This window comes from Molothrus ater, chromosome 3, assembly GCF_012460135.2.
Source record: "Molothrus ater isolate BHLD 08-10-18 breed brown headed cowbird chromosome 3, BPBGC_Mater_1.1, whole genome shotgun sequence".
NCBI lineage: Eukaryota > Metazoa > Chordata > Aves > Passeriformes > Icteridae > Molothrus > Molothrus ater.
Genome location: NC_050480.2, coordinates 25,417,677 through 25,435,237, shown reverse-complemented (window position 1 = coordinate 25,435,237; position 17,561 = coordinate 25,417,677). Strand labels below are relative to the sequence as shown.

The 17,561-nt window shown below is 37.7% G+C and overlaps 1 protein-coding gene across 2 annotated transcripts in view; it reads left to right on the top strand.

Annotated features, from left to right (window-relative positions):
* THADA (THADA armadillo repeat containing) overlaps positions 1-17,561 on the top strand; it is a 151,855-nt gene that overhangs the window by 99,042 nt on the left and 35,252 nt on the right. For both annotated transcript variants that reach the window (XM_036381088.2, XM_054514429.1), the window contains one exon: positions 6,866-6,951. In XM_036381088.2, the coding sequence (XP_036236981.1) occupies positions 6,866-6,951 (86 nt within the window). The remainder of the gene's footprint in view (positions 1-6,865; positions 6,952-17,561) is intronic.

The window sequence follows — 17,561 nt, the reverse complement described above, 5'->3', positions numbered from 1 at the left end:
GTCACATATCAGAAGAATCTGGCCTCCAGAAGGAGGAATACTTTCGGAGATTGGGCATTTTTCAGCAAGGAGTCTGCTGGGAATTGATAGAGAGGGGAAGATAAACTGTAAACCCCAAATTTAGTTGCCAGTGTGCCAGCCACAAAAGCAGAGATTCTGGAAGACAAAGGCACAGTGGGAAACTCATAATGGGAAGTTGCACAGATCCCATCCCTAAGTACCAGCTTTGACATGGTGGACTTAATAAAAATTCTTTCCTGTGTTTATGTAGTGCTAAAGATGAAATTCCAGCCTCTAATGTTCCTAAAATTTTGACTTACCAGAAACGTTTATACAGTTCAGAAATACAGTAATTTTTGCAATTGCATCCTGTGCATTAACTTGAATATGATGTTCAGGAAACAAATTCTATCAATCTGTTGGAATCAAAAACTGTATGTAATACTGGTGGCTAGAGAGTAGGAGAATTTGGGGTTTAAATTCATCACCAGTAAGCTGATCTATTTACTGCCAACTAAAATATAAATTTCTTTAACAATGACATGTTATTTATACAGAAGAATAGGGCAGTGTTTAGTAATTGTAGTGTTTCTTTTATTATGGGACTTTTTCTAAAATTATATTGGTAAGTTTAATAAGAACAGGTCTTCCTTCCAGAACTTAAATCCTTTCTGGCCTTTTTAAAGGCTCCAGAAGCATACAGCATTACAGTAAGAGTGGCTTTTTCTTTGAAGACCAAAGAGGGAGTAGGCAGTTTATTTAATTAATTGATCACTTTTAAAATTGAAATGAAAACAGTCCTGCAAGTTATTAAGATGAATCTCTTCTTCTTCACAAGGTAGCTGTGAACTGACCTTTGGAGGGGTTGCCCTTGTGATCTTGCCAGTTCTGGTGTCTTTACCCTGATGCTTAAGAGTGTGTTTTGATGGTTTTGGACAAAATACAAGGATTTGTAGGTGACTTGTAAGTTGTATAATTTTGACCAAAGTTCTACATCAACTTGATTTATTATTCAAATCTTGTCACCAGTTTTTAAAGTTAGGAGCTGAGATTAACTAATCTGAGTTGCTAAGAGTCACTTGAAAACTGTATTAAAAAATATTGTCAGACACTGTTAATTATTTACTGTTTTACTGTGACCAGACCTGTAATGTACATGTTACATTATTAGGAGGAAATTCTATTTTGTTAGTTATTTAATAAAGTGATATTCCCATTTCAGAAATAAGATTATAAGTTAAAAAGATTCATAAGGCAGCACTGGGTAAAAAATCTGCAGTCTTTCAGATGTTTCTAAGTTTGGAGACTGCAAAATGCAAAGCTTTTCTGAGACCTCTTATAAAAGGTTTTAGAAATCCCTTAAGACAGCTAACTACACTAAGATACCTGTAGCTAACCTCATCCACAAAAGAGATATTATGGATTTTTATTTGAGAGAAATTAGTTGTCAGGATGCATTTGAAATTTCTTAGTGCTCATTGAGAGTTTGAGGAAATATGCTTTGATTTTTATGTTGTTACATTTTTAGTGAATATTGTAAGTTGCTGTATATTAAATAGTGCTTGTGCTGCTAGTAGTTTTCCAACATCTGTTTCCTAATGAGGAAAAATATGAGCAAAATAAACGAGCTCTTTGGAAAACATTGAATTTCTAGAATAACCAAAAGCTAATGTAATAAACATTAACACGAACTGCTTTGATTTCATAATCACTAGCTTGTATCTGTCTTATTTATGTAACAAATGCAATAAATTAATGTTACAGTTGTTGTTGCTCATCTTGAAGTGAGGTGGAAAAAGAGGAATGATCCAGGATAAAATAGCTGTCAGCTTCTTAAGCCATCTCACTGTCATTGAAAACTGGGGGTTTGGGAAGATAATGAGAATCTGCAGAAGTTGTACATCAAAACTGTTTGGTCCTTGCTATAAAGGGGTGTTGGCATCCTGACTTTAATACAGAAATTTGGATGGTTATAAATGGTGCCCTTTAATAAGTAGAAATGCTGTTTAAGGGCCTCTTCAAACCTTGCTGGTTACAGAAGCAAGAGATTATCTTTTTCCCAGTGTTCTGACAGAATTGAGGCCAAATGTGTGAGCTTTCCATGTTCTTTGCTCCTTGTTGTTTCTCTTGGAAAAAAAGGTAATTTGCTCCGTAATTCATTAATATTGATCTTGTTTAAATTAAACAGTAATACAGGAGAAACTGAATTTTAAAAGTTAAGCCATGTGTTTCTGATAGAGTTGAAGCAAAGAAGTTGTGGGAGCCAAGTACATGGGAGGTCTGTGACCACATATTGCTGATTTCTTCAATAAATGCCAGCTTGGTTTGCATTAGATCTGCCATCCAAAATAAGCAAACCAATGACTACCTCAAATTCAGCGTGACTTAACTATAAAAGGTGAATCAAACATTTTAAAGATAATATTTGTAGAGCTCCAAGCTGTGATAGTCTAGGATTGATTTCAGTTGCGTAGTCCTAAGCTGCAATCAGTGGTGCTTAATGGAGGTAAAGGCTGAGCAGAAATCAAAGCAGCCCTACTGCTACTGTAGGTAGCCAAAGCCAGCTGGAGCAAACCCCAGTGTTGCACATGGAGCTGCTGAATCTGCCCAGTCTGATTTACATCTCCTGCAGGGAATGCTTCCTCATTCACCTACCAGGCAGTTCCTTGTTGAAAACAAACAGCTCTTTGTTACTCTGGTCATATAATATTCTATAAATGCTTAACCTAGGCCTCTTCAAAGGCCTGTGAATGGGAGCCTGTGAATTTTAACGGACTCTTTAACTCCATTAACCTTTTTCTTTGAAAAAAAACTCCCTGGACTCCTAAGAGCTAACAAAAGGTTTCCTCCTGCAAGTGTCTTGAACTCTTTTTAAATTTTATATTCACATGCCAGAATTGAAAATGCAATTGCAAAGAAGTCTGTCTATTCTATCCCAAATCACTTGTTCAGCATTAATGACAAGAAGTTGAGTAAGTTTGGAAGACTTTTATTTTCAGGATCTAATCCAGAAATCTGCTATGAAGTGTCAATAATATGCAAACTGGCACCTGTGTTTTCAGATTTTCTACTGTTCAGCCAGGCCTACCTAAAATAGTTAGAAAAAAAAGACACTCACTTCCATCATAGTGAAGATACTGTTAGGCCAGAGCTTTGGGCAATAAAAATAAATAAAAAAAGGCGTAAGCCCTTTAAAATCTTCAGTCCAACTTTACTGACTTGTGTTCTTTCAATGGTCTTGTATATTCTATGGAGTTCTGTGGTCGTAGAGTCATAGAATCACCTGGGTTGAAAGGGACCTTAAAGATCACCTAGTTCCTACTCCTCTGCTGTGAGCTTGGGACAGCTTCCACTAGAAGAGGCTCTTCAGAGCCCCATCCAACCAGGCCTTGAACACCTCCAGAGATGGGGCATCCACAACTGCTGGGCAGCCTATTCCAGTGCCTCACCACCCTCACAGCAAAGAGTTTCCTCTTAATATATAATCTAAGCCTGCTCTCACTGAGTTTGAATCCATTCCCCCTTGTTCTGTCACTACAGGCTCTTGTAAAGTCTCTCTCTTGCAGGCTTCCTTTAGGTACTGGAAGGCTGCAATATTTTTGAGGCTGAACAATCCCAATTCTTTTAGGCCATCCTCATAGGACAATCTGGTAAGGGCACAGCAGCTCCTCCCATAGTAATTTTGTTCTTCTTTATTAAATTAGAAATATGTTTTCTCTGCATCTTGTTCTTGCTAAGTAGTAATCCAAAATAGTAATCCTTCTGTTCTGCCTGTTGCAGGAGTTTTCCTTCCCTCTGCCTGGCAGGTCCAGTCTGTGCCTTGACTTTCAAATATTACCAAGGGCAGACAGCCTTTGGCCTCTCTTTGGTCCAGTGCATTGAAACATTCTGCAATATTGGCTGTTAGTGAAACTTATTGCAGCAGTTGGCTGTGATCTGATTTTTATTTCTACCTGGACAGTCAAGCTCCAAGTGCGACCACTATGGAGAAGTACTAAAAAGTGTGGGGCAAGCTCCTAAGTGCAGTAAGATTCCAGGAGCAGGCTGGCTATAAGCTCTATATCCAAATACAAAGCAACAATTTGAACTTGTGAAAATGATGGTTTAAGGCATCTGCACACAGTATGTCAGATGGCCATTGGGTCTTTGGTGCCAGCTCTTTGACTTCCAGATGTGCTGTTATTATACTAAACTACTGGCTAGCATAGACAAAGCATTGCTTTAATCAGGTATGGATCTGTGCCCTGGCATCACTAGCCTGCTATTAGTATAGATGTGTAATAGTATGAATATTGTTTTGATAGCTATTTGATATTTCTGTGTAGATATACCCTTAGATAGGAGAGTCCTAGCTGTCTCTAGCTCTACCCCATTCAGACTCATATACAGTTTATCATCTGGAGTGAGCCTATGATGTATTTGTTTCCCTTAATAACCAGGTTGGAAGGGAAATGAAGTAATTTTTGGGTTTTGGACAGAAAAAAGGAATGATGTTCCAGATGTCTGGATCTCCCACCTTTTGCTACTGCTGTGACTTTCTTGTTTGGAGACAGATTTCCTCAAATCTTGTTTATGAGAACACCACTTTATTGGTATTGGTGTTAAAAAGGAAACATCTTGTACTGTTCCCCCTTGTGTTGCTGAAGTTCTGCACGAACAGGTTGTGTTAAATACTGTGCAGTGCATCATTTGAAATGTTCAGCATTGTGATTTTTGGCTGTCAGATCTGTTATGTAAATCACAGTTTGATTGTCTTCAAGACTGAGCTTTCTGCTGCAGTCTGAACAATACTGAAAAACACTGAACAGCACTTGGTTTTGGAAAACTGAATTTCCTGTTGTGTCCGTCTGGCACATATGGATGAGAATTCACCAGTGCAACAGAACCAGCCAAAGACAAACGTTTGGCATGTTTTATGCTGGAAAAGTCTCATTTCAAAATCAAAATATGCATATGCACATACTTTAAATGAAGTGGTAAGTGCTTAAAAGGTGGACCAGAATAAAGAACATGCCAGTGTTGTTGTTGCCTCTTCTTCAGTAAAAGTTGCATCAGCCATGTTTTGCTCAATTTTTACATTGGAAATTTTCTTTCCACTGAAAACATGGAGTGATAAGCAAGTCTTCCATTTTTTTGGGGGAGCTGAAGTGCAGTAGACCCATTAGGTTCCTCATATTGGCTGGAAACTGTTGTGGCTGCTTTCATCCATTTGTGAGAGACCTCTTGTGGTTTGTTTTTCTTCTGAGCCTTTGACTGATCAGTCCCTCTGTTTTCTCATGGGTTGAGCTCCCAGCTACCTGAGTATTCCTTGGTTGTGTTTTTATTCATGTTTGTGAAGAGCAACTTAGGCAGCAACTGAATGCCCAAGATACAGGCAAAATCTTTGCTTAACCAGGGTAGATAGAAATTAAGTCTGCCTAATATGACTCTGCAAAAATAGGCCATATTAAAATTACTTTGGCTTCTTAAGGCTTTGGTTCTTGTTGATGATGCATCTTCTCAGAAGGCAGCTTGTAGCTCTTGAGCTTGAAGAGAAGTGGTAGGAGGCAAGCATGAAGAAGTTTGGGGAGGTATGAACCTAGACTACTTCACTAGTAAGAAAGTGTCTAAAAAGTCTCTTTTTATGCAAAAGGAGAAAAAAGCTCTTCTGAAGAGAGATCCTGCTAGCACATATTCTGCTGTGTGTTATGTGGATGCCTAATGTTGTAGGCATAAAAGAAAGCATTTTGTATAAAGGAAAGCGTAAGTATTCTAGGCTTCTTGCGGTTTATTACTGAAGGTGAGCAATGTTTCTGGTTAAAGTTGTCTTTTTTAATAGGTTCATAGGCTAACTCTCCATAGGCAAATACAGGGGCCAAACTATGCAAGAGCCCCAAACCTTTCATTTTTGTGTCGTGATCACTTATCTTACTTGAAAAAGCTTTTTTTTCCCTTGAATTTTAAAGATGTTAGAGTTCAGAATATTTGTTGGAACATATTTAATTAACAGTTTTTGAAAGAGTTTCAAACATTAAGATAAGCATACAAAGAAAGTGCCAGATAAAATAAAAATGAAATGCTGAACAGAATTAATCATACCTCAAGCTTGTGCTGCTTGATTCTGAAAGTTTTTGTTTTAGTACAAGTCCCATTGGGCTCTTCAGAATAATTTCTGTGTTTTGAACTATATTTCCTGTTTGTTCACATTTTTATTTATATTTTTAAAAAGTTTTCATGGCTAAATATGTTTCAGTGATAGTACTACAAAGAAAAATGAAGTTTTCAACCTAATTTTATTTTTCTAATTGGAGAGAAAATAGATGTTTCTCACTTGCAAATTGAAAAGGCAGAGCAGAAAGTAGCTTATTACCAATTTCCATTATATACACAAAATCCCAAATATTCTTGTTTGGAAAAAGAAATACCTTATTTTAGAAACATGAACACCTCAGGTCTTCATCAGAGCAGTGAGAGATCCATGGCCATTAAAAAGGTATAGCAGGTACCTTGCAAGGGAAGTTTCTCTTTTATGAGCTGTAACAGTAAGAACTGAAGACTTCTTTTTGCTGATGCATTTAGTTACACACATTATCTATAGACAAAAAGACCTTGTAGGTGCTACAAGGAGCTGGTTCATGCAGTAATAATGAAGTGCAATGGCTGGAAGGAGGAAGGTGTTGCCATTCTGCAAGGGAGACTGTCAGAATGGACCAGGAAGTGAAGCTTAGATAACTTGTCCTAATTATTTTATATATGCATTTTAATTTGACCAATAGCTTATCTTCATTAATTAAAACAGACATGCCAAACCAGTTTGTTTTCTGCTGTTTCTGAGCATAAGGTTATAAGGATTTAAGCTTTAAAAACGTGATTTTTTTTCTTTTAGGCTAAATCCTTGTTTGGTGACCAGAGCTGCCTATCTTGATGTCCTTGTGATGTTGAGTACCCACCTGGAGAAGTTTCAAAAGCAAGGTAAGTGAATATACTGTTCCATACATCAGATTTAATATTTGTATCTATTCTGAGCTCTGTTTAACCTGGAGAAACAACAGTATATTACTTGTGCTCAAGGTATCTACTGACTTCTGCAATCCTTTAGCTGCCTTGTAGAAGAAAGCCCTTTATTCTGCCTTCTCAAGGCTTAGTCCTAGGTTTTGTTGAAGAGAAATGTGAGGTACAGTTCCATGTCAAGGCTTGAAGTGATGATCTTGCAGTATTCCTAGTCCTAGAATGGCTAGCAACAAAAAAGATTCTCTTCATGTTTCAAAGTGGTTTTTTAATCCAAAATCCACATCCTGGACTATTGCAACTTTAACCTTTCCAGAAAACCACAGAAATGTTTTTTCGTGAGACACCTGAAATAGTTTCAGGGAAAAGGTTTTCTAATGTTTAGAAGTTTTATAAAAAACAACTCTGAGAGATTCTTTCAGTTTCTTTTTTCATTTTGATTCTTTATCAATGGGAATTTTTTGAAGGACCAGTAAGAACTATCGGTTTCTTTTTTAATGTTGTAGATTACAGTTAGCAGCAGTACAAAACAAGCTGTGAACAATAAGAAAAAACAAAGGTATGGAGGAAGGGACAGCCTTTCACGTGTGCCAGTGTGTAGGCAGCTTTCAGTCAGCTCTAAGTAGCTTCCTTGTGGGCCTGTTTTGTTCACTTATGAAGAAGTGAGTAATAAATTACCTTGTCAGTCCAGGAAGGCAATTAATAAATAGTTCTGTCATTTTATTAAAATTCTTAACACTGCATTTAAGTCACTGGAACCATTCTTTATTTCAGAGACTCATGTTATGGGCATTATTAATTTTATTAATTTTAAAACCAATTCCGTTTGCTTTTTTTTTGCCTAGACCTTTAGTTGATGTAGTTCCATTCTAATTTTAAAATTGCTACTGGTATGATTTCTTGTAAATGTACAGTTCAAATAGGGATAGTTTTTAGGAAAGCAAATTGGTGATGAACATGTCTGAAATCAACTTCTTCAGACAGGTTGATGCAGAATTAGCCCTTACAGCAGAAGGAGAGACATACAGAGTGACTAGGCAAGGGCCACATGCTTTGTAGGGTGAAATGTACCACTTTATCTAAAGCAGTTTCAATATAACATGTTTTTAGGGATGATTTTTTTCCTGGCCATTTACTGTTTTTTCTGGGGCTAAGATATATCTACCAACAATAATTCTTCTATTAAAAATATATTCTCTTTTTTTTTTATTACTACAGAATAAAGCTTTTTAAATCTTCATATGCCATTGGCCTTAGAGATAATCCTTTGCAGTACATTAAAAAGTCTAGCTGTGTATCACAACTACAAAATAAACAAAAACAACCTCCAAAACCTCCTTCAACCATATTTGGGCTCATCACCCTTTTACTTTTTAAAAGAGAGATCCTTTTGGGAATATTAATTTTTCCAGTTTTTTAATATGGTCCTCTGCCACTGTTCAGCTCCTTTATAGTATGAATCATCCTGGTTTTTCTGTATTCTCTTCATCTGAAGATTTTTTTCATCTTCTGATTATTCTTGCCACTTGCCCTTCAGTTCTATTTTTGTATTTTCTTTTAGGAAGGAACAGCCAGTACTCCAGGGGAGGGCTCCTGCTTCTGCTTACTTAGTGGGCATTGCATTCCCTTTATCAGTCTCTTTCCAATTTCAGTTATCCTTGGGGTTTTCTGTCTGTTCTGGTTTTTAAACAATTGCTGCACATTTGCAAAGACTTTTATGGAGCTCTCCACACCAGGAAACTCCCTCCCTTTTTTTTAATGCCCCTGACTTGTGAATAGCCCTTTGAGCCTGAGGGACTGCACCATGCTGTGGCTGGATTACCAACTGTAGTGAATTCATTTCTTTTTCAAAGCTCATGTGGACTGTACCAAACCTGGGTGCTGTAAGGTACATTTTCTGCAGAAGGAAAGCAATTATTTTTGCAGATTCTCTCTGCTTGGGTATAGTTCATCAGTATTGTTTTGCTTAAAAGTTTCATTCCTAGGTAGGTTTAAAATTACATATTTCAGGCAGTGTCTACAGAGAGTAAAAATTTAGGCTGGAAGTACTGTTTTGAAAACCTAAAGATACATTTGGGACAATTTTATGTATCACAGGCAAGAAGTTCTTCTGAAAGGAAGGAGTTATGTGTTTATATTAAATAGAAACTGAGTGTCCCATGACACAGTTAGAGAAAGACTAAACTCACCAGTTAAAACTGAATGTTTTGAGTCTCCCATTTAAATGTTTTAAAGATATGATTATTAATTGAAGCGTTATACTTTTCTGAGATTAAATATCTTACTCATATATGCATATCTCTGGTTATGAGCCAATTTTTCTCTGTTCTAATCTTGATTTGTAAAGTTGTTTCAATGAATAAAGGGTGAGGGACAAATCCAAATAAAACTGTTTCTTGATGTGTTTATCTAAGAGGCCCCAGGAAGTGCTGTATATGAGTTCCAGGCCACAGGCTAAAACTGATTTTCATCAACAGAAATGGGAATGCAATGTAATGAGCCTGCAACTGGTTAAAATCAGACCACTTCTAATTGATTATGCCTGTCTAAAGAGGCTACAATTACAAAGAGGTTTTCAGAGAACAGCTCTGCCTAGGCCTTTCCTACATTATGATTATTTTCTGTAAGTGATTTGTTGTTTTCAATTAATAAAATCTGTCTCTTAAAGTGCAGGATAGCCCTTAGGGAATTTACTTCACAAATTCAAAAAACATCATCTTTAAAATGTTGGCTAAGGAAGGCAGGGAGTAATGGATACCAAAAGCATCTTGTCCAGCTAAAAATGTACTTCTGGTTAAATGATGATTATTTATCTTAAACAAAACAAAACAACCCAAACCCCATAGTTATTCCTATTTGCTGGACTGGATGGAAGTGTTGCCTGATTCATGTCACTGGGAAAAGACAGTTTTCTTTCCTTGAGGTGAAGGTGATAGGCAAAATCTAGAACTTTTTTCTCAGCTCCTGGTATGTCTGAGGGCTTTCAGATATGCTGAGACAGTACATTTAGCCAAGACTATGTAAACTTAAAAATATTTTGATTCTGTTATCAATTGTGGTTGGAAGCAAGCCTTAAAAAAAAGAAAAAATAGAAATATAGAAATAGTATTTTTACCTTTATTGAGAGTATAGAAAGTTCTTACCAGCTATAGGATTATTTGATGAGCTTATGTCTATTGTCACTACTAATAGTTATTAGTAGTGTCCAGAGAATTTGTTCTTGCAGACCTCTTTGATGTATTTTCTCCACACTAACTGTTTTTATAGATCAGAAATCACAGATGTCTAGGGCCTTTTCATTCTCCTGGGAAAACAATGCAGTCCTTTTGCAGAGGATATTCTGGCACTTCCTCCCTGCTTCAGATACTACAGAGGAATAAAGTAGCATTTGTAGGCAGATTGGGGTGGGGAAAATGACCTCAAGTCCAGGTGAGAACATGTTCAGCCTTAGCTGTGTACATGGTTATTTGCAAATTCACAAGTTTTGATCAGGAGAAGTTAGAAGCAGAGGTCTGTAGAGCTCCAGATCCACGTGTGCATCTGTGGTTACACACTTTCCTGTACACTCAGAGATGGGCTTTGCAAGAGATGGAATACAGGACTCTGGTGTGATACACTGTTTCACTAAATAAGATTCCTCTGTTGAATATATGAACTTCTGAGAGGATCTGTCATAGACATTCCTGCCTTCAAATCTTCTGGCAATTGGTGTTTGCAGCAAAACAACAAGATGACAGTATTACTGTGATCTGCAGTGCTGCTCATGCAGGAGCCAGAGTGTTGAATTGCAGAGAAAGCTCAGATCTGCCATGCTCTGTCTCTCTGTAACAGATGAAGAATGCCACAAGACAGAGTGGTCACATTTTCCTTCTTGCTCACATCTTGAAAAAGTTTTCTTGTAGTATTTTGTTGTTTTGTGAGCAGAAAAAGGGATGCAACTCTCTATAATGGACTTGACTAATAGAAGCACATTTTGGCCAGGGTTGTGTTCCAAAAAATGCCACTTGTTGATAGAGCTCTGTCAATGTAAGTGAAGTAGGATGTAGAACAGAAGAGGGAAAAGATGAAAGAAAATTTTGCTAAAGATAATCCTGCCAAGTTGTTACTTTATCCTGTATATATGCTGTCAGTCTGATTTGGCCTGTTGTCAAGTATAGTGTCTTCAAAATTCAAGTTTGGTGGGAAAGAGAAAACATTTAAATAGGATGTCAAATAGGTTGAATCTGTGGTTTAGGAAAAGATGCCACTTGTAGTCTAACTAAGCATTTTTCCTTTATCCATTTGAGGTGGAAGAATTTATAAAAGTTCTTGAAATTAACCAAACTCCAGTGTTGTGGTTAACAATGGGAACAGTTCCTTAGTATTTACATGATTAATCCTGTTCATGGAGAGATTGTTTCGATACCAAAATGGAGTAGCCAGTATTCTACTCTTAACTTATTTTCTTTCCTTGAGTTTTGCAAAAACATAATTCCATTTTCTTGCTTTCTTCCAAATAGCTAAACCTTCTGTAGATGTAGGTTAAGATTCTTATATTCTGCTCATGAACTAAAGAAATGGTTGCAAAAAATACTGTGCACTACACATAGTGTGTGTATGTTATGAGAAACATGAGGTATTATTTCAACTGTCTGCTGGTTTTGTCCTCAAATACAATGAAATACTTATTTTAAAATAGCATACAGAGCAAATACCATTCTCATGGTTATATTTATCCTTTTTAATTGGAAGTTATAAAATACATTGATAGAAATTGGATTATCAAACTTATGGATGCTTTGCAGTGCTTTGCAACGCAAGCACAAATTGTGCTTTACATAGGAATCTCTTAAATGTTTGCCTGAACTACATGATTTGTAGGTCTTTTAAATAGCATTTGAAGGTTGTGGCCACGTTGTTTTCTGTATCATAGTTCCTAATCTTTTCTTATTCTGGTAAGAAGCTAGATGGTAACCAAGCTTTTCCTGCAGGCTAACTTACGAACTCATGCTTTTTGAATGATAAAAATTTGACAGGGATAACTAGATTGATAATTTTAGCCATACTTGAATTTTCTTTTCCTAGATCCTTAAGAAGTATGGCCAAAGAATTATTTGAATAAAAACACTGGCAGCTTTTTAATGTGTGTTTTGGTTATTTGGTCTAATTAGATTATAGTTAAATTTACTCTTAACGTATTGAAGGCAGTTTTTTTTTATTATATCAGAAATTATATAAAGTTTGCTGGTGTATTGACTGTGGCACTGGGTAAATGTTTTTATTTTGAGTTAAGAAAGGTGAAGATTTAAAACATTTATAGGATGATCTAAATGCCCTGTGCCTACTAACATTAAATTAGACAAGTCCAAAGGAAATATTTTTAGATACTCAGTGTTCTAATTCAATGCAGACAGGAGAATTAATAAGTTGAGGGTGCCATTGTTAGAAGTCCAAGACACAGGGAGTGACTGGAAGTTGCCTGGACAGTAAAATGCCAGAGGCAGAACAAGTCAGAGATGTTGAAGTGATCCAAAGACTGACGAAAAGTTAGCGCGAGACAGAAGAACAAAATGGGCCAAGGCTGAAAAGAATAAATTTTTGGAGAAAGGAGATGGATATGTGCAACACCAACAGCTGTCAGAGAAATGTTGGAGGCAGAATTTGTGACACAGGTGGAAAAGTAAAATAAAAGTGTTTTTAGCATGATGGCACAGACATCACAGAGGAGGGTTGTGGAGGGTGGGCACAATACTGCTGGAATGCTATGTTGAGCAGGGAATATGGAAAGGTGTTCCATGAGATGGGTGACACTAGGGGAAAGTGGAATTGGTCATGTTCATTAATGTTAGCAGTTAAAATTCTGTCCCCACGTGAAGACAGAGACTGCTCATCCTTTCAAAATCAAAATCTCTTTAGATTCCAGCATGTACCACTGACTGTCTCTGTGGGGTTTTATACATTTATATGAATGCAAAATACTGGAAAAGTCAGTGCTAGGCCAGAGAGAAGCTGCAAGAAAAAAATACCTGTAAATAAAAATAGCTGTTTCAGTGTCCAGTTATAATGGAGTTTTTTTCCCCTCTTCTTTTTTCCTTTGGAAACTTTCCCTTATGCTGTACAAAATACAGTGGGATTCTTGTGTCCTCAACAATAAATTATCCATGGATTCTGGTAATCAGTCATGTTTGTAGTTTTGAATTGTATTGTGAGTTCTGATGCCTAGTCTCTGATGTTGAAGAAGTTGCAGATGTCTTTAAAAGAAAACATCCTGCTTAAAATATGCCCTTTTTATGATCATCAACAGTCACCTTAGTATGGCTGTGTAATGAAACAGACTTTTCTGTTCTCTTTGTGGTTTTATTTCCATTTAGCAGTGACTTTGCCTAATCCACTTTTAATAAAAAGGAAAAATACGAAAGAAAATACTTTTCTTTAGTATTTGTCTAGGAAAATCTCTTCTTGGCACTGATTACCTCTCAGCCTACTCCCTATTCGTGTGATCTGTTCAGATGTCTGTGGATGGTAGTTAGAGAGTGGATTTTAACCTCAGTTCATAAACAATTGTGCTTTCTTGTAGGTCTTGTTGAATAATGATGAATATCCAGATTTTTGATGCTCAGAGCCCCTTCCCATAACTGCAGGCGAAGCAGCATTTTATTGCTGCTCTTGCAATTTTTGTCTGTCCTTGCAGAGGGTCAGTAAGTTTTCTGATACTGGTAGTAACTTCCCCCTTTTCCCCTGCTTTGTTCTTTTTTTCTGGAGTCTGTGGAAGGAACATGAAAGATGGTTTGGATGCTTGAGGGCCTGCATGCAGGATTTAATCTCAATATTTATCTAGATACAAATACTTAGAGCTATACTAATCACATATACAGAAGGAAGCCCCTCACACAGTACACCTGATGATCAGGAGAGTTGTCCACTTGGCAGTAGCTAAATAATCACTGTGAAATTACCAAATCCTACAGAAATGTATCAACTCTGCAAGGAGGTGAAGCAAGTTTAGATTTAAATATGGAAGGAATTCAGATTACTTTTCTCACTTTTGAACAGGCTGTAGTGCCTCTGAGATGAAGTATCAGCTGAGCTGTCCATCAGCTGATGGTTTGTTACTCCCTGAGCAGGGACATTTTTCTCTCATTGCTCTTGTATCTGCTTACTCTGGGAACAGACTGAATAGATCCTGCCTGCCACTGCAGGGAGGAGCAGAAGAGGGACAGGCAGCGTGCAGGTTTGGGAGCTGCTAAATTTTGAGGAGGTTTATAACCGGAGATTCATCCAGTCTGCTAACTCCATTCTGCTCCTCTTCCTTTCCTCTTTATTTTCAGATGGTGAAAGACTATTCTATTTCATACACTGACAGAACATCAGTTGATCACAAATGGGATTAAAAATCCAGCCCCTCAAACCAAGATGCCGTGACATAAATGATGTGTGCATGTATCAGTGTGGGGCACTGAGGATGTTTGTGTCGGGTGCTGAAGAGAACCAAGTGGTTGTGTAAGATGTTTCCTGTACTTAGAAGCAGGCTGAAATTCTTCCTGTCCCACAAATGAAGCAATCCTTAAGGGGGAAAAAAATAAAATTAAATCCACTTAATTCTTGAAGGCTCTTTTGCATCTGTCAGCATCCTGGAGAGACTGCTGTTTGCCAGGACCCTTCTTTGGTCAGCCAAAATTTGCTCTCCCTTCTCACAGCAGCTGGTCATTCAAACTGTACAGTGATGTTTGTTTGTAAATAAAAGTATGTTGTTACTGTATCTTAACAACAGAGGCTGACATTTACTTTGGGAACCAGTGTGGTTTTCTGGTTTAGTTGGATATTTTGATGTGAGCCAAAGGAAAGAGTTTACTTAAAGCTAAGCAGATGAGAAAACATTTACATGAAAGCCTGGAAAGACTTCTTAGTGATGAAGTTGAAAGCAGGAATATTTCCACTGCATTGTAATAAGACAGGGGCATTCTTTCCTTTTGTACATATTTGTGTGAAAAAAGAGTGTTGGAGAGCATGTGGAGCAGAAGATGAATGCAGAAGGATTTGCTTTCTCGTGTGTTGAGGCTAAGCAAATATTCAGACAGTCTTATTTTGCTGATGGCCTTGCCTTTGAGACATCCAGTTTTAAAGAGACTTTCTGTAAAATAGATGAGCCACAGTGTCCAGTCTTTCACAATTGCATGGGAAAAAAAGAAGTGATCCAAAGCAGAAGTATTTGATATGTACAGAAAAAGAGTCTCTGCAAGCTAGTAGTTCTGCGAGCTAGTAGTAGCTCTGCTGTTTTTTCAATATACAAGTAGTTTTCCCCTTCAAAGATGAAGACATAAAGATAATTTGTGCTGGCCTTGCAAAATACAAGTGGAAGTTTGCTGAGTTGGAAGGTCAGTGCGTGGCCAGCTGGAGTCCATGGGAGGGTCACCACTCTCTCTGATATTGAGTTGCAGGGTCTGGCAAAGTTGGCCACATTGGCACCAACAAAATGGAAGACACCTTCCCCCCTTCCCCTAATTTTTTTTCTCTCTTTCTTGCTCCCTCTCTATCTCTTTCTGTGTGCACTTAATACTACTCTCCCTTTCCCTGCTCTGGAGCTTTGACCCTTCCATCCTGCCAGCTTTCCCATTACTGCTTGCATGTAGCTTGCCTCAATGTAAAGCAGTGTGGACAGGAGATGAAAGCCTTTCTCTTGCAGTATCCTTACAAACAAACTCTTGGTTTGAAGAGCTGAGCAGTGGGTGTGTGTGTTGCTGAAAGGCAGCTGAGGAGGGGAGCGGGCAGGAACTGGAGAGGGTGCAGTGCTCCGAAACTGAAGCTGTTTCTCTTCTTGAACTGAGGTGCTTGACCTTGAACCTTTTCCTTTCAGCTGCCTGGGATTATTTCTGTTGTTAAACTGCTGTCTGTGGACTCAGGCTGTGTAATAAGTGAGACGAAGGCCTAATCCCTCTCCAAGGCAACCAGACAGTTCAGAAATTAAGGAATTCTGGCAGTTGGATACGTGTCGTGTGACACGGGCATTAATGCTAGGTTGTGCTGTAATGCCAGTGTGTAAAAGCAGCGTGTTTGGAGGGGGTTTAGAAATGTAGCAAATAACAGATACAAGTTTGCATTGCTATGAGACGGAAATCAGCTGTGTCATGTAGAGGATAATGCTGTGAGATGGCTTTGCCCTGATGCTGGGGTTCCTCTGACTGCATCAAGTCCCTTCAGAAAAGAAATTGGAGTGAAAATGTGAATGACAGAGCTAGTGGCAGGGCAATATGTCTGAAATTTTTTTTACAAATACTACATTTCTTTGAAGTGTGTCCAGAATTACTCAGAAATGGTTCTGTCTTATGTGCTAGACAGTGTACAACCATGTCAACTTTCTGTGTAAATGTCAAACAAATTAAGATGGCTTTAGAAGAATCTGAATATGAAAGGGCAGGATATTTAACTGTAAATAGAAGGCTTAGGGAAAGGTCTTCATGGACAACAAAATGAATCTATATTTGTGCTGTGGCTTCATGTCAAATTCAGGAATTTAGTAGGACTATTTGGACAGGCTTTTAGCAGTGCTCAGTGTTTAATTATAAATAGCAAAGTTACATGGCAATGAATTGTCTTCTTACAGATACTGGAGAAATGTAAGTTTGTTTCATCTTTGTATTTGCCTTTAGTGCATTTTTGCCTAAACTTCCTACATCCCCTAGCATTGTTCTCTGTTCTTTTGTGATTTTCTCCTACTTCATTTGAATTTTGTGGGTTATAACATACTCACTTTCTTGCAGTAGAAGCTATACAGACCGAACTGGGCAAAATGGTTTCAATATTATAAAATGGTTTATTCTTGCTGAAAATGGAGAAGGTTGAACTCAAGGCACATTAGTATTTCAGTCTATGTGGGTGTGAAATAGGACCATTGATGACTTTTTTTCTTTATTTTGTGTCTACATTGCCAGCTCTGCTAAAGCCTGAAACCCTCTGGTATCACAGATGGCAGTGGCCTCTGTTCGCTCCAGGAGGTGGCCAAGCACTAAAGAAGGTTCTCAGGCTGTGCCTGGGCCATGTGGACAAGGTTGCACCAGTGTAAATGGCTGAAGTGTCACAGTTCCTGGGCTGATACATAAGAGGGGTTACAGTGCAGATCCTTTGTTTTCTTACCTAGGTTAACTGTTCAAAGTGAATAAGAATGGGAAAAGTATCCTGGGTTTTTTAGTAAGTAAATTCTTTAGACTGATACACACAGGACAGGTCTGTTTATCTTGAAGGGTCATCTTTTTAATAGCAATTTTTTCTGACTAAAACTATGAAGGCATGAGAGTTTCAATGTTTTCAGAATGGCATCTGTCATCATTTCTCCTGATTTTAGTTGCAGCTGAGTAGTCTGACAGACAGCACTTTATTCAGTCCGGTCTCTGATTTTAGAGCTAACTATCCACATTTTTTCCACAGATACTTAATAGTTTATTTGTTTTAATCACTTTCTGAAATGGCAGAAATGAGAGGCTTGTACAATTTGCAGTATTGTATTACTAGCTTGGTTGAAAGAAATACCAAACAGATGTAATTGGTAAAGATTGCAGGCAATCTGCAAGGTGCTGTAGCATTTTTAAGTTGTTTGAAAC